The sequence below is a fragment of the Heterodontus francisci genome, chromosome 38 (assembly GCF_036365525.1).
Source record: "Heterodontus francisci isolate sHetFra1 chromosome 38, sHetFra1.hap1, whole genome shotgun sequence".
Classification (NCBI taxonomy): domain Eukaryota; kingdom Metazoa; phylum Chordata; class Chondrichthyes; order Heterodontiformes; family Heterodontidae; genus Heterodontus; species Heterodontus francisci.
In genome coordinates, this window is record NC_090408.1 from 28,114,661 (window position 1) to 28,131,722 (window position 17,062).

General features: G+C 41.8%; 1 protein-coding gene across 6 annotated transcripts in view; it reads left to right on the top strand.

Moving 5' to 3' along the window:
• LOC137352469 (WD repeat-containing protein 72-like) overlaps nucleotides 1–16,831 on the top strand; it is a 279,396-nt gene extending 262,565 nt beyond the window's left edge. For all 6 annotated transcript variants that reach the window (XM_068017967.1, XM_068017963.1, XM_068017966.1 and 3 more), the window contains 2 exons: nucleotides 1,877–1,981; nucleotides 14,624–16,831. In XM_068017967.1, coding sequence (XP_067874068.1) covers nucleotides 1,877–1,981; nucleotides 14,624–14,676 — 158 coding nt within the window. In that variant the 3' untranslated portion in view covers nucleotides 14,677–16,831. The remainder of the gene's footprint in view (nucleotides 1–1,876; nucleotides 1,982–14,623) is intronic.
• The last annotated feature ends 231 nt before the right edge of the window (nucleotides 16,832–17,062 follow it).

A 17,062-nucleotide genomic window follows, 5' to 3' on the forward strand; every position in this document is an offset into this window, starting at 1 on the left:
AGGACATATGTAGCTGCTAGCCTTCATTGCATAGTTTATAAATATATATATATATTTCCATAGTCTTAATTTATTAATACTGTGCTCCTATTAATTCTTTTATTCATTCTTGGGATGTTAGCATTGCTGGCAAGGCCAGCATTTATTGCCCATTCCTAATTGCTCTTGAGAAGGCGGTGATGAGCCACCTTCTTGAACCGCTGCAGTCCATGTGGTGTAGGTACACACACAGTGTTTGTTTTTTCCTGGAGCAGGTTGATGCAACTGGGTGGCTTGCTAGGCCATTTCAGAGGGCAGTTAAGAGTCAACCACATTGCTGTGGATCTGGAGACGCATGTAGGCTAGACCAGGTAAGGATGGTAGATTTCCCTCTCTGAAGGTTGTTAGTGAATCAGATGGGTTTTTATGATAATCTGGTAGTTTTATGTTCATTATTAATGAGACTAGCATTTTATTCCAGATTTATTAATTATTTGAATTTAAATTCCCCCACTATTCCAGTAACATTACCACTATGCTACCCTTCCCTTGGCTCTTTACTCCTTTAATGTCAATGGTTAGAACCTCTTGGTATTAGATTTGTTTCACCTGTCTTTTTAAAAACACATTCTTCTCAGTGATTTGTTACGCTAAAGGTTGTCACTTCTAGGGAATGGAACACTTCCATGTTGAGCACCCACTGCCAGAATCAATCACTCTGGTATCACATACACCAGAACTAGATGGAGAGTAATGCTCCTCAACTCACTTCTATGGTGTAGAATTGATCTTCCTAGCTTCTTCATCCCCATGACGTGGAGCATTGTGCTTTGCTACTGCAAAATGCTTGATGTAGTATTTTAGCACAGAAATGGTCAGCAATTGTTAGTTGAGACTGTAATTCATATTTTGTCATTCGAATAGAGTTAAACACAGCACCAGAGTTTCCAGGCTATGGTACCTTTTATTCTTCAATACTACTCATTGGTAAAGCCCTGTATTGAAATACACATGAAGCACACATGGTTCATCTCAGTGCTGACAGTGATGCACCCTTCATGACACATGGTTGCCCACAATTTAATCCTTCACCATTTCCCTTTAGAATGCTTAGAAAAGAGAACTGAAGGGAAGAATTGTTCTGGTTTCTCTGCGTAGCAACATCACAATTGCATTCAACAGAAATATATTTATCATGTCACTACACAAAGTGATCAGATCAATTCCTTCCCCCGTAGTACGTGGCAAATTATTTACACCTGTTTCCTATCTGAGATGTAAAAGAAGATTCCAATATGTTATGGTTGTTGATGAAAATATGCCATTCCCTTTTTTTCTAAGATAATGATCTGACCAAGGCTTTGCTTCTGTCTCTTATCACCGCACTTGATCACATCAACTCATAATCAGAATACAATTTTCAATCAACTTCGAGTTGAATTTTGATTGGAATTCAACAGATTTAACACTTCATCAAATTTCAGCCTTGTATGTGATATAATGTGGTCATTATGAGTGTCTGTAAAATTAAAAAGCAAGTCACATTCTGGTGCGTTGGAATCCTATGTTGTGGCAGGACTAAGTCAAAGATAAATGAACTATAACAATAACAACATTTATGTACCACTGCTAGATTATCCTACAACTTTTCATTGTTGAAAGAAACTTACGGTAGCATCCGTACATTCACATATTTCCTACTTCAATCCTAGTCTGTTGCGTTTCCTCTGTGGAAAAGCCATTGCTTTGATTCTGTTTTTTTTTAATTAGAAGAGCACAGCACATCCACCCCTATTTCATTCCACATTCCTCAGAGTTAAAATTGCTCACTGATAAAGATGTTGAATATTTTTAATTTGGTGTAATTTCAGTGTTTCATCTTTTTGTTGCTTAACAGCTTCAGTCAATGTGATCATGCACGACAGCAGCCCAGACCTGGCAAAGCACCAAGAATCTGAGGATGTGCCCGATGGATGTGCCTTTGAGGAGTCTGACAATCCAGGTGAAAGCCATTCAAAGATAAATGTGAAATGTAGAGTGACAAATATGACATGAGGTTGCATGACTGCAGAAACAGAGAGCATCTTGACATCTTCATGTCCCTGTGACTCCTGTATAGCAATCACTTCATATTTCAAATGTATATGTATATTTCTTCTGGCCTTTACAAAGGAAAACTCAAATCTCTAACTTTTTTTTTTGCATTCCTCCATTTTACTCTCCCTCTGAGTTTCTATTCTGCATTCAGTATGGGTTTTCTATGTGATCATTTCCTTGCTTGCTTCCTCAGGTTTCTGGGTACTCTCTGTGTGCCGATTCATGTATCATACATATATACATTCTTTTTTGATTCATCCCCTCTGAGGCCTGTCAACCCAGCTAAGAGATTTCCAAATCTTACAGCCAGCTCTGACAGGGGGCAGCTGCAAAGAGTCCCCTGATCCATCCCAAAGGAGAGCGGCTGAGATTTAATTTTCAGTGAAAGGGTGCAGTTTGAAATCCATGTCAGGTCCCCTAGGTCATCTCCAAACCCAGATTGGACCCATGGCAGCAGGATTATCTTTCAGCACACTCCACTCAACCTAGATTCCTTCAGAGTTTGATGGCTGCGTGGCTGTTGACTTTCAGCACATTTCCCTCTTTCTTTTTCTAAAACTAAACTGCAGTGCGATTTTGAATGAAGGTGCAATGAGCGGAGAATGTGTGTATTTTTAAAATGTAATCTTTCATTTTATGTGCTATTGGTGTAGCATCCACAGTAGTTTCAAAGGAACAAAATGTGAAAGGTCTGTTTAATGCCGTGTACTTGGTCCCATCAGGTTCTGAACTGATGTGAAACGAGCAAAAAAAAATTAATGTTTTTTTGTGAGTAGCTATTCCTATATCTAAAAATGTCTTGCCTTGTAAGACTGAAACCCTCTTGAGATTTCACTGCTGGTCTCATTGGTTTCCACTGAGAATATGTGGCTTTGTTGCCATGGATACATCGTATTTCTCCAAGAATTGCTTGTATTGATCCGTCGACAGGCGTGAAGGACCAGGCATGTGTGAAGCATGAAGGGGGTGGGGCAGGATCGTAAATGACCAGAGGTTACTGGTCGGATATTAGCTAATGGCAAACACTTGCACAGAAAGAAAGGGACCTTTTTCTTTTTCTTTCAATGCTCGCTGCATTGTGCTTTTCCACAACAAACTAAAAGAAACTTGTTAGTCGCTTGTCATGTCAGATCTTCAGCGTTTCTCCTGACGCAACTGTCAGCATTCCAGCCTGCAATATCGGGGATTTGCAACAAAGAACCCGTGCCATGAATTATTTATCACAGCACCTCAGCCTGCAATTCTGTTATAAGAAATTAAGATAACTTGGAAGAAAACACCAATTGAACTAAAAGCGATTGAGGTTGCCTTTTTAAAACAAAATTAGCTTAGCAAAAGAACACCATTCTTCAAATCTCCACTCAGTCAACTGCACTTTTTTGGATAATTAGCTATTTTTAAATCTATTTTCAGCTGGGACATGTCGGGCTCTGATCCCAACGCGTTCACCTTTATCTTGCAATTTTTGCACAACTCGCGGAAGCCCAATAGAATTCTGCAAAATCGTAGCTTTCAAAGAAGTTGGGGATGTTTCTAAACTCACTCCCTGTTGCACCAGATTGATCAGAGTTGCGATATAAATTATACTAAAAAATCCTGAATTTGGCACAGTCTGGCAGGTACCTTTTTTTTTTACTAAAATCTTACACAGTGGCAAAAATGATGCATTGTGACAGTATCGAACCAGAAATAATGCAGATAAATGAAATAAAATAGAAAGCAATAGCATTCCAGCCCATCATCGATAATGCTCAGAAATATTACCCTCTTCACAGGGGGAAGTGAATTCTTTAGAAATGAGCCCTTGTGCAACCATATCCTTTTGAACATGAACAAAATTGTAACTTTCTGCATATTTTGGAGCAAAATCAAACTAACACATTCAATTACACCTCCCTCCCAGCATAGACACAGCTTAAAGCCTGTGATTTTTCTGTATAGTTACCTTGTGAATATTATGAAAATAAGCTACACCCTCAATAAAAGTCTGCTTACACTACTTTCCTACATTGCAACAGTTACTACACTTTATTGGCTGTAAAGTGCTTTCAGACTTCTGGTGGTCATGAAGGGTGCTATATAAATGCAAGTCTTTCTATACACTAAATTTTGTAGTGATCTTTTGTAACAGTCTGTAACTTTATAAAGAGCCCAAGGTGCAAACGTGACAGAAAAACTCATTTCAAATCATTTTTCCTTCAGCTACAAACCATACTATTCAATAAAGGCATCTGCCCCTTGATACTATAAAGAATTAACGTGCTTAAAAAATTATTGCATTAAAATGAAATAGGAATATTTCAGAAAAGCAAAACTGTAACCAATTCATAATAAGTAATATATGCTGTTTGCAATTAGTACACACAAGTATTTAAAACAAAAATAGTGAGTTTTTGATCTTGGCTATGCTGTCAAGAGAAGGCAGCATAAGGACAAAATAATCAAACACTCCAGGGGCAGCAGTTGGACTTCTTTGGATTGTACAGATGAGAGGACGAATAAATGTTCTGGAGTTTGCATGATGTCTTTGGGAATCAGGAAGTATTCATGCAAAACTTTTGTCACTACAGAGTTCATGATGCAGTATGTTGGAACACTCAAAAAGTCAGAAATGGGAAGAGGCCATTTAGCCAATAGAAATACAATGTGTAAATGGGCGGTGGGAGGGGTGGATTTGCTGGGATAAGTAGCATTTTCTCAATCCTTATATTCTTACACTAAGAAAATTAGGGCTAGAGAGATCCACACAGCTGGACTTGCAACTATTATACATTCCATAGGGCAATCCTTTTCAAGATGTGACTTTCCATGCAGTTTATGTAGCACTTTATAAAGGACTATTCTTTAATTCTTTGTTGTACTCATGGGTGATTTTAATGTGCATATAGACTGGATTAATCAAATTGGCAAGGGTAGCCTCAAGGGAGAGTTCATTGAATGTATTAGAGATTGTTTTTTTGGAGCAATATGTTGTGGAACCAACCAGGGAGCAGGCTATTCTAGATTTGGTATTATGTAATGAGGTGGGATTAATTAATGACCTCATTGTTAAGGATCCTCTAGGGAAGAGTGATCATAGCATGCTAGAATTTCAAATTCAGTTTGAGGGCGAGAAACTGGAGTCCCACACTAGCGTTCTGGAGTTAAACAAAGGTAATTACATAGGCATGAGGACAGATTTGGCCCTAGTGGGCTGGACAGGAATACTAAAAGGTAGGACAGATGATGAGCAGTGGAAGATGTTTAAGGAGATATTCAATTCCTCCCAACTAAAATATATTCGAGAGAGGAAGAAAGATTGTACGAGGGGCTAAGCAGGGAAGTTAAGGATAGCATAAAGACAGAAACTAAGGCATACCATATTGCAAAGGCCAGTGGCAGGCTGGAATATTGGGAAACTTTTAAAGATCCACAAAGGGCGACTAAAAAAGTAATAAAAAGAGCAATGGTAAATTATGAAAGAAAACTACCTCAAAATATAAAAACGGATAGCAAAAGCTTCCATAAGTATATAAAAGGGAAGAGAGTAGCTAAAGTGAATGTTGGTCCCTTGGAGGATGTGACTGGGGACTTAATATTGGGGAAAACAGAAATGGCGGAGTCACTAAATCAGTATTTTGCCTCAGTTTTCAAGATGGAGGACGCTAGTATCATCCCAATAGTAACAGGTAATGCAGAGGTTATAGAAAGGGGGGAACTTAGAACAATCTTCCTCACTAGGAAAAAAGTACTGAGCAAACTATTGGGATTGAAGGCAGACATGTCCCCAGGGCCTGACGGCCTACATCCTAGGATCTTAAAGGAAGTGGCAGTGGAGATAGTGGATCCATTGGTTATAATATTCCAAAATTCCCTGGATGCGGGAAAGGTTCCAGTGGATTGGAAAAATGCCAATAATAATGCCTTATTCAAAAAGGGAGGGAGGCAGAAAGTAGGAAACTATAGATATTAGTTTAACATCTGTCGTTGGTAAATTGTTAGAATCCATTATTAAGGAAGTAATAACAGGATATTTAGAAAGTCAAACCGCAATCCATTAGAGATAGCATGGTTTTTTGAAAGGTAATTCATGTTTGACTAATTTGCTAGAGTTTTTCGAAGATGTAACAAGAAAAGTGGATAATGGGAATCCTGTAGATGTTGTATATCTGGACTTCCAGAAGGCATTTGATAAGGTGCCGCACAAAAGGTTAATACACAAGGTAAGATCATATGCGGTTAGGGGCAATTTATTAGCTTGGATTGAGGATTGGCTAACCTACAGAAAACAGAGAGTCGGGATAAATGGGTCCTTTTCTGGTTGGCAAGATGTAACTAGTGGGGGTGCCACAGGGTTCTGTCCTAGGGCTCCAACTATTTACAATCTATATAAATGACTTGGATGCAGGGATAGAAGGTACTATAGCCAAATTTGCAGATGACACTAAAATAGGTGGGATAATAAGTTGCAATAAAGAAATAAGAAATTTACAAATGGATATGGATAGGTCAGGTGAATGGGCCAAAATTTGGCAGATGGAATTTAATGTGGATAAGTGTGAGGTTATCCATTTTGGTTGGAAGAATAGAAAGGCAAATTATTATCTAAATTTTTTTTTAATTCATTCATGGGATGTGGGCGACGCTGGCCAGGCCAGCATTTATTGCCCATCCCTAATTGCCCTTGAGAAGGTGGTGGTGAGCTGCCTTCTTGAACCGCTGCAGTCCATTTGGGGTAGGTCTACCCACAGTGCTGTTAGGAAGGGAGTTCCAGGATTTTGATCCAGTGACAGTGAAGGAACGGCGATATAGTTCCAAGTCAGGTTGGTGTGTGACTTGGAGGGGAACTTGCAGGTGGTGGTGTTCCCATGTATTTACTGCCCTTGTCCTTCTAGTTGGTAGAGGACACGGGTTTGGAATGTGCTGTCTAAGGAGCCTTGGTGCGTTGCTGCAGTGCATCTTGTAGATGGTACACACTGCTGCCACTGTGCGTCAGTAGTGGAAGGAGTGAATGTTTGTGGATGGGATGCCAATCAAGTGGGCTGCTTTGTCCTGGATGGTGTCGAGCTTCTTGAGTGTTGTTGGAGCTGCACCCATCCAGGCAAGTGGAGAGTATTCCATCACACTCCTGACTTGTGCCTTGTAGATGGTGGACAGGCTTTGGGGAGTCAGGAGGTGAGTTACTCGCAGCAGGATTCCGAGCCTCTGACCTGCTCTTGTAGCCACGGTATTTATATGGCTACTCCAGTTCAGTTTCTGGTCAATGGTAACCCCTAGGATGTTGATAGTGGGGGACTCAGTGATGGTAATACTGTTGAATGTCAAGGGGAGATGGTGAGATTCTCTCTTGTTGGAGATGGTCATTGCCTGGCACTTGTGTGGCGCGAATGTTACTTGCCACTGATCAGCCCAAGCCTGGATATTGTCCAGGTCTTGCTGCATTTCTACACGGACTACTTCAGTATCTGAGGAGTCACGAATGGTGCTGAACATTGTGCAATCATCAGCGAACATCCCCACTTCTGACCTTATGATTGAAGGAAGGTCATTGATGAAGCAGCTGAAGATGGTTGGGCCTAGGACACTACCCTGAGGTACTCCTGCAGTGATGTCCTGGAGCTCAGGTGATTGACCTCCAACAACCACAACCATCTTCCTTTGCGCTAGGTATGACACCAGCCAGCAGAGGGTTTACCCCCTGATTCCCATTGACCTCAGTTTTGCTAGGGCTCCTTGATGCCATACTCGGTCAAATGCTGCCTTGATGTCAAGGGCAGTCACTCTCACCTCACCTCTTGAGTTCAGCCCTTTTGTCCATGTTTGAACCAAAGCTGTAATGAGGTCAGGAGCTGAGTGGCCCTGGCGGAACCGAAACTGAGCGTCACTGAGCAGGTTATTGCTAAGCAAGTGCTGCTTGATGGCACTGTTGATGACACCTTCCATCACTTTACTGATGATAGAGAGTAGGTTGATGGGGCGGTAATTGGCCGGGTTAGATTTGTCCTGCTTTTTGTGTACAGGACATACCTGGGCAATTTTCCACATTGCAGGGTAGATGCCAGTGTTGTAGCTGTACTGGAACAGCTTGGCTAGGGGCACGGCAAGTTCTGGAGCACAGGTCGTCAGTACTATTGCCGGAATATTGTCAGGACCCATAGCTTTTGCAGTATCCAGTGCCTTCAGTCGTTTCTTGATATCATGCGGAGTGAATCGAATTGGCTGAAGCCTGACATCTGTGATGCTGGGACTTCAGGAGGAGGCTGAGATGGATCATCAACTCGGCACTTCTGGCTGAAGATTGTTGCAAATGTTTCAGCCTTATCTTTCGCACTGATGTGCTGGGCTCCTCCATCATTGAGGATGGGGATATTTGTGGAGCCACTTCCTCCAGTTAGTTGTTTAATTGTCCACCACCATTCACGGCTGGATGAGGCAGGACTGCAGAGCTTAGATCTGATCAGTTGGTTATGGGATCGCTTAGCTCTGTCTCTCGCATGCTGCTTACGCAGTTTGGCACGCAGATAGACCTGTGTTGTAGCTTCACCAGGTTGACACCTCATTTTGAGGTATGCCTGGTGCTGCTCCTGGCATGCCCTCCTGCACTCTTCGTTGAACCAGCGTTGGTCTCCTGGCTTGATGGTAATGGTAGAATGGGGGATATGCCGGGCCATGAGGTTACAGATTGTGGTTGAGTACAATTCTGCTGCTGCTGATGACCCACAGTGCCTCATGGATGCCCAGTTTTGCATTGCTAGATCTGTTCTAAATCTATCCCATTTAGCACAGTGATCGTGCCACACAACAGGATGGAGGGTATCCTCAATGTGAAGGCGGGACTTCGTCTCCACAAGGACTGTGCGGTGGACACTCCTACCAATACTGTCATGGACAGAAGCATATTCAGCAGGCAGATTGGTGAGGACGAGGTCAAGTATGTTTTTCCCTCGTGTTGGTTCCCCCACCACCTGCCGCAGACCCAACAGCTATGTCCTTTAGGACTCTGCCAGCTCGGTCAGTAGTGGTGCTACCGAGCCACTCTTGGTGATGGACATTGAAGTCCCCCACCCAGAGTACATTTCATGCCCTTGCCACCCTCAGTGCTTCCTCCAAGTGGTGTTCAACATGGTGGAATACTGAGTCATCAGCTGAGGGAGAGCAGTAGGTGGTAATCAGTAGGAGCTTACCTTGCCCATGTTTGACCTGATGCCATGAGACTTCATGGGGTCCGGAGTCGATGTTGAGGATTCCCAGGGCAACTCCCTCCCTACTGCATACCACTGTGGCACCACCTCTGCTGGGTCTGTCCTGCCAGTGGGACAGGACATGGAAATGGAGAGAAACTTCAGAGTGCTTCGGTGCAGAGGGATCTGGGTGTCCTCATGCATGAATCACAGAAAACTAGTATGCAGGTGCAGCAGGTAATAAGGAAGGCAAATGGAATTTTGGCATTTATTGCTGAAGGAATAGAGTATAAAAGTAGAGAAGTGTTGCTGCAACTGTACAAGGCATTAGTTAGACTGCACCTGCAGTATTGTGTACAGTTTTGGTCCCCTTACTTGAGGAGGGATGTCGTTGCATTGGAGGCAGTTCAGAGTAGTTTCACTAGATTGATTCCAGAGATGAGGGGGTTTGTCATATGAAGAGAGATTGTGCAGTTTAGGCCTTTACTGTCTGGAGTTTCCAAGAATGAGAGGAGACCTAATTGAGGTATATAAGATTATTAAGGGGATTGACAAAGTAGATGTAGAGAGGATGTTTCCTGCTGTGGGATAATCTAGAATGAGAGGTCATAGTTTTAGGATAAGGAGTAGCAGATTTAAAACAGAAATGAGAAGAAATTACTTCTCTCAAAGGGTCGTGAGTCTGTGGAATTCACTACCCCAGAGTGCGGTGGATGCTGGGACATTGAGTAAATTTGAGGAGGAGGTAGACTGATTTTTAATTAGTAATGGGTAGAAGGGTTATGGAGAACGGGCAGGAAAGAGGAGTTGAGGCTGAGATGAGATCAGCCATGATCATATTGAATGGCAGAGCAGGCTCGAGGGGCTGAATTGCCTACTCCTGCTCCTAGTTCTTATTTTTTTTTTATTTGGAGATACAGCACTGAAACAGGCCCTTCGGCCCACCGAGTCTGTGCCGACCAACAACACCCATTTATACTAACCCTCCAGTAATCCCATAATCCCTACCTACACTAGGGGCAATTTATAATGGCCAATTTACCTGTCACCTGCAAGTCTTTGGCTGTGGGAGGAAACCGGAGCACCCGGCGAAAACCCACGCAGACACAGGGAGAACTTGCAAACTCCGCACAGGCAGTACCCAGAATCGAACCCGGGTCCCTGGAGCTGTGAGGCTGCAATGCTAACCACTGCGCCACTGTGCCGCCGTTATGTTCTTATGTTATATACACAGGGTATAAATTGAACATTGTTGTGGCAGTTTTATGGGCATAAAGAGGTTGCAGTGAGGCCCAATACTTGTGGACCAATGTCCTGCACCACATGTATAGCCGAAAATTATCCAATCCAAAATTGGGTTAGGTCATTTTTTCGGGGTCCCTAATGGCCACCTATAATAGACGTTAACTCTCAAATGTAAATAAGGGGCCCAAAGCCTGTTTTAGGTTGTCTTGCAGAATGTGAGTCAGGGCTACCCCCGCTCAGGATTCATAAGTAGAGTCTGTGGTCTAAGCTGCATCCACTAACTAACAGTAATTTTTATTTGATAATTCTTATTTTTAAAAACCTTTCTGTGGAGCCAGGAGGAGCAGAAGTGCACCCCGACTTCATAGACATCATAATGGTGTTTCCCATTTCAAGCCCCTCCCCTGGGACTTATCTTCGGGTCATCGCTGGCAAGGCGAGTGGCCTGCCACTCATGCTCCTGAACTGCGCAAGCTGTCTATGACTGTCACTTGCGCGTAAACTGTTAATGAGCCACAAGTCCCAGTTTGGGGCTGGTCTATTGGTTGAGGCGCACAAGGTCCGAAAATGGGCCCCAGATGATTTTTCACGCTTCAATTTTCTGTTTTGAGAACCCATACGTGGTCAATTGCTTCCACCAGAAAGCTTTTGCAGAAAAGGCAGTAATGATTTTTATGCAGCAAAATGATTGCTTGCTCTGTCGTGGAAAGCTTTGCGTGGTCATCACTGGAATCTGTTGTTCAGCAACATATAGAATTAATGTTCATCAGGACAAGAATACCAATGGCAGCTGAAATCCCAGTACAGTTATGACTGCTGGTGATAGATTCTTCTGTTGTCATGGTGTTCTTCGAATGGGCTTTGTCTGCCTCTGGGGGTAACTTTACAATTGGAAAGTCGCACGTGCACTGCTTGCAATTTTCTGACCATCTTCTCTACTGGGATTACAGAATCATAAATTTTCCCCTATATCTTTTCCTGGTTGTGGAAATAGAAAACTAGCAGTTGTAAGGAAGAAGTTAAAGTTTAATTAAACATGCTATACTAAAATGTGTTGTGGAGGTTTAGCATTAACAACTTTTTAATTCACCAAAGGGTGAATTTAACAACCCTGCATTTCCAGCGGACTCAACTGGGGCAGGACGGAGAACTGGGGCAGGACAGAGCTCCAACATAGTAACACTGATTCTCAAACCAATGCTCCCACTGAGCAAGGCTTGCACTGGGTTAACTGGATAAATCCTCCAGTAATGAAAACCATGTGACATCAGTCGGTGTTTATATTCCAAATATTAAATTACAGCTGACAAGTCTGATTTTTTTTTAAAATCTGGGTCTGAGCAGTTTTTTTTTGATAAATTATGTGGCCCAGGCACACCTAATGATTGAATTTGAATTTGGTGATTTTAGGGGGTATATTTTCCTAAAACAATGTTCCCCGCTTTACACTCATTTCTACTTTTTCACTAAAACACAGGCCTTATAGATTTTATGTGAATTTTAAAATCGGAAGTGCCTTGAATGGATTAAAATCCAGAGCATCTGAATGAACAGTACAGAGCAGCTTATTTGACTAATTATTAATATGGAGATTGAAACACAAATTGCATAAAATGACCCGCAAGGAACAAAACTCTTAAAATCAATTGCCTACTCTAAAAGTTGGTTCTGTTTATGCTTGAAAGAAAAGCTTCATTTACTTCCCATGTCTTTTTCTTCACACAAATAGTTCTACTTTATTGAAAATGAAAACTAAACTATTAAAAAAAACAACAAAACAGTGGGTTAATTGCCACCGTAGGAAAGCAGTTTGACAGTTTGGCTGAATAACTTGTCAGAACTGTTGTGGTCAGGAAGTGAGAGACAGGCGCACACAAAATAAAGAGGACAACAGGTGAATGTTAAAAGTCCACATATGCTAACTGCTTTCACAAGATGACGTCCGATGGGTTTAATAGCTTATGAATGGATTTTTCATACACAGGAATGAAACACTAAGGGTTTTACTTGGCTTCATTTTAGCCAAGCTCTTTGCGAATGGAGAAGATTCCACTGATAGAACTTTTCTGCTCATAATCATGGACTAAAACTCACTGCAAGTTCACCAGATTAGAGTAAAAAAAAAATGTTTAACAGCAACAACTTGAATTTATATAGCACCTTTAATGTAGTAAAACACCCCAAGGCACTTCACAAAAGCATTATCAAATAAAATTAAACACTGAGCCACATAAAGAGATATTGGGGCAAATGAGGGTCAAAAAGGCAGGTTTTAAGGAGGAAAGAGAGGTCGAGAGGTTTAGGGAGGGAATTCCAGAGCTTAGGGCCTTGGCAGATGCAGGCACAGCTTGCAATGGTGCAACGATTGAAATTGGGGATGCATATGAAGCCAGAATTGGATGAGTGCAGATATCTCGGAGGGTTGTAGGGCCAGAAGAGATTACAGAGTTAGTCCAGGTCTTCCTAGTTTAAATATAAAGACAGTAATGGGGGATTGGGTGGGATAGTGAATTAGAACCAATTAATTTGTGTGTGGAATGAGTCCATTCAGAAAACTGTCCATAATTTGCCATTATTTAGGAGTCCAACTCTGAATGGATGTCGTGAGGAATAGAAAATTCATATTGCAATTAAGGCATTTTTTGGGCAAAGTACAGACATTTACCCCACATCTGACTATACTGTGCCTGACCTGATAGTTTCTGATGCAGACACTACATATACAAAATGGAAAACTGTTCCATTACGCTCATCATCAACAGCTCTTGGGCTGGATTTTATTTTCCCGCTGCCTGGAGCAGCGGAGGGCAAAAAACATGAAAGTCTGCATAGTCGGGCCGCGTGCCACCACACAACACGACCTTGAGCACGGTGGCTCATTTAAATATACAGGACGGCCACCCCCCCCCAATCATTTGGTGGGGGCGGCCTCGGTGACACCATGAGCGGTGTCACCTGTCTCTGCGCAGGCACTAGCACCATTTTTAAAAGGCTGCCAGCCCTGCTCAGAGAGTGCAGAGTTGCCCCTGTCAGCCCCCGCCCCACACTAAAAATAAATGTTTGTCCCATGCCCAAATGTTTGTCCATGTCCCATGGAGTTTGCAAGTTCTCCCTGTGACCGCGTGGGTTTCCGTCGGGTGCTCTGGTTTCCTCCCACAGCCAAATACCTGCAGGTTGATAGGTAAATTGGCCATTGCAAATTGCCCCCAGTGTAGGTAGGTAGTAGGAGAATTGAGGGAAGGTGGGGATGTGGTAGGGAATATGGGATTAATGTCGGATTAGTATAAATGGGTGGTTGATGGTCGGCACAGACTTGGTGGGCCGAAGGGCCTGTTTCAGTGCTGTATCTCTCTATGACAAACCCAATAATACATTGAAATTGCAGAGTTGACTCCTTCTCCCCGCAACTGCAGAAAGCACAGAGTTGACCATGCTTCCCCACCACCAACAGCACAAGGTGCAGAGGTCACCCCTTTCCCCACACCCACACTAAAAGTGCAGTGTTGACCCCTGTTACCCCTGCCCACTACACTAAAAATGCTCTGATCCCCCCTCAGTGGCGCCAGCTTTCCCTGGCTGGGAAAGTGAAGGCGCGTGAGTGCCGGCCCATTGCACTGGAGATCCGGATGCGACGGTAAGATTGCAGGGAATTGGATTTAGATGTACGCATAAAGTTAATTTCAATATTTAAAGTCAGGTCCCATCACCCAGCAGGGGTGGGGGGGGGTGGTGTTGTGGGGGGTGGGGCGGCCACGGAGCCTCGCCACCGCCGGAAAGATCAGACCCGGGAATCCTGGTGTTGGGCTCTGTGGCGGGTCGCTGCAATCATTCGCCCCCCCCCCCCCCCCCAACCACAGACCCTGACATCAGGAGCTCAACAAAATTCAGCCCCTCATCTTAATCAGCGTAAAAATTTGCATAAATTATATGTAAAAATAAGTTTTTCTTAAAAATGTACATTTTTGAACTGATAAAACAATTTGGGACTTGAGGTTTGCGATCCTTAAGTATAAATTTTTTAGCTAATATTTGTATGTTCTGACCTGATGTAAAAATATCCTGGAGAATACTAAATCGAGTTTACATTGGCAAACATATCAATATGCATACAGAATTTAATCATTATTTTGTGATTTGTGCAGACAGTCTGAGAGAGTGGCCGATGTCCAGGATCTGTTTTTGCAAAGTCTGCTGAATTAACCAAGTGAATTCTATAGTAATCCGTGGCTGGTGACGAGATTGAGGAAACTGTCCAATAGTTTGGGCTTTTAATCACCAACAGGATTCATGATGTGGTACAGCAATGGGGAAGGATTTTAAGATGAAAAAGAAATAATTATACCCAACAGTGGTATGACAATGTATAAAGAATTGAATGGATTTACAGGGGAATTCTTGGATTTGTGGCATGGGTTATTTTCTGTAATTGTGCTTATAGAATGTAATTAATCTGGTATGCTATTTATTGATAGTAAAAGTTATACTGCCATGGGCCTCTGAATCCCTATCAGCCTCATTCAAAATACTTTTGATTTCTCCGCAATCTTATATTTCATGAAACTAAAAAAAAAGGTTAAAAATATTGATAATTTGAACCCTGTTACGACTGAGGCTGGAGGAGTGTACTGTTTATTCTAGTTCCACTTCTCCATGGGTCACAACATATATTTAAATTTTTTCCCACTTACCGATACGGTCAATCATAGACTGTATTTTTATCCCAGAATAAAATACACCAACAGGTTTCTTTAATAAACAACAAAATTATCAGTTTATTATAAAACAAGTCTTAACCAGTAATGAAGCAAAGCATAAACACACAGATTGAAGTTTAACAGTTCCCTTTTTATCTCAGCCCCTCACACTCACACAGGTATACCGGTTAACCAGAAAAATAAAAGGGATTTTTGTTTAGAGCTCTGTTACAAAAAAAAATACTTAGGCTGAATACTTGCTCATTCTTGAAGAAACAGCAGATGAGATATGTTGTGTTCCAAAACTGGCATACAGTCTGGCCTCCGAGTACACATAGACGGGTCACTGGGATCTTTTAGAGCAGTTCTTTTCAGGCGGCATTGAGAATTACTTTAGCAGGCTTTTCTTCAAAGACAGGAGATGAGATGAGTTGACACAGTGGACTTCTCAGGGTCTTTTAGAGAGGTGCTGGAAAGCTGAGCTGGGTTATGGTCTTCTCTCCTTCCTTGGGAATTCTCTTCTCTCCTTGGAAGTTCTCTCCCTTTTTATACAGTTCAATCCCAACTCAAAACAGTTCAAAAGCAAAACTGACAACAGGAGGTCAACCTTTAGACCGCCATCAATCTTGACCTGTCACTTCTTTGTAAACAACTTCTCCAGGTGTCCAAAGGTCTCTGTTGTTTATTGAGCTGGAAGTCAGGTGGATTCCCGGAAAGGCTTCTTGTTATTGCTGGAAGTCAGGTGGTTCCCCGGAAAGGCTTGTTTTTCTCTCAAGACCTCTCAGTGCCCCTTATAAAAAACATTCCCAGGGACTGTTTTTCAAAGTCAAGTGGTCTTTACACGACCCCCCTTTGAAAACCCCAAAGTTTAACATTTCTTCAATCTTTCAAAAACAAATCCTCAAAAAATATATTTAACAAAACACAGCAGCACTTTTGTAGCAACCCTCAAACGTATAAAGAAAGACTTGCATTTAAATAGCACCTTTCAGGACCGCAGGATGTACCAACATAGGGGAAATTGACTCAAGTTCAGAAGAAGGAAAGTAAATAGTCACTTCAAGTTTAACACACGGAAGATGCATAATATTTAGAACAGATTGCATGGGAGGCAATGGAGTGGGTAGTGTTGGCAAATTCAAGAGGAAAACTAGATAAGTATTAAATATAAGCAGAGAAAGCAGTTGAGGTAGAGAAGGTGAAGTAATGTTTCTTTTTCAACTTTGGGCTGGAGAGATGGATTGCAATAATCCCTTATGATGCTAAACATTCCTGTATTCCTAAATATAATGCACTACTAATTATGCAGCTCAATAGTAAGTTAAACTATAGCAACTGATTTGATGTATTCATATTGAGGTGCCAGGTAATTATGCCAGAGCAATTGTGTAGAAGCTCCCATACATTACACAGTGTATTGCCATATCTTACAATTAAATTGAATATGCAGTAACATACAGGCTGATAACAACAGAGGCACAATTGAAAAAGCTCTATGGGGTCAGTAGTCTATTGTACATTGCTGTGTATTATTAGCTTACTGCAAGTTTACCCTTACTGTTAGATCAAGTTCTGTAAACAAATTATATTCGCTAAGCCAATTTGTGTTAACCTTTGAATTATAAAATAAAACTAATGACATTCCTATTTTTCAAACTGTGTCATTGCTTTCATTTTAATAGAATGTTTAAACTTTTCTGTTACATAATATTGCAATATCAATAGTCCCTGGTAACGCGTAGTCCAGCTTGTTTGTTAAAACCAAGGAAACTGCATGTATTTATTTGCTGCTCTTGTTTTTGATAAAGATGTATTCATACCTCAACATACGTTGGATTATGAAATGTTGGAATAAGTTAATGCTGGTCTTTTCCTATCACATTATAA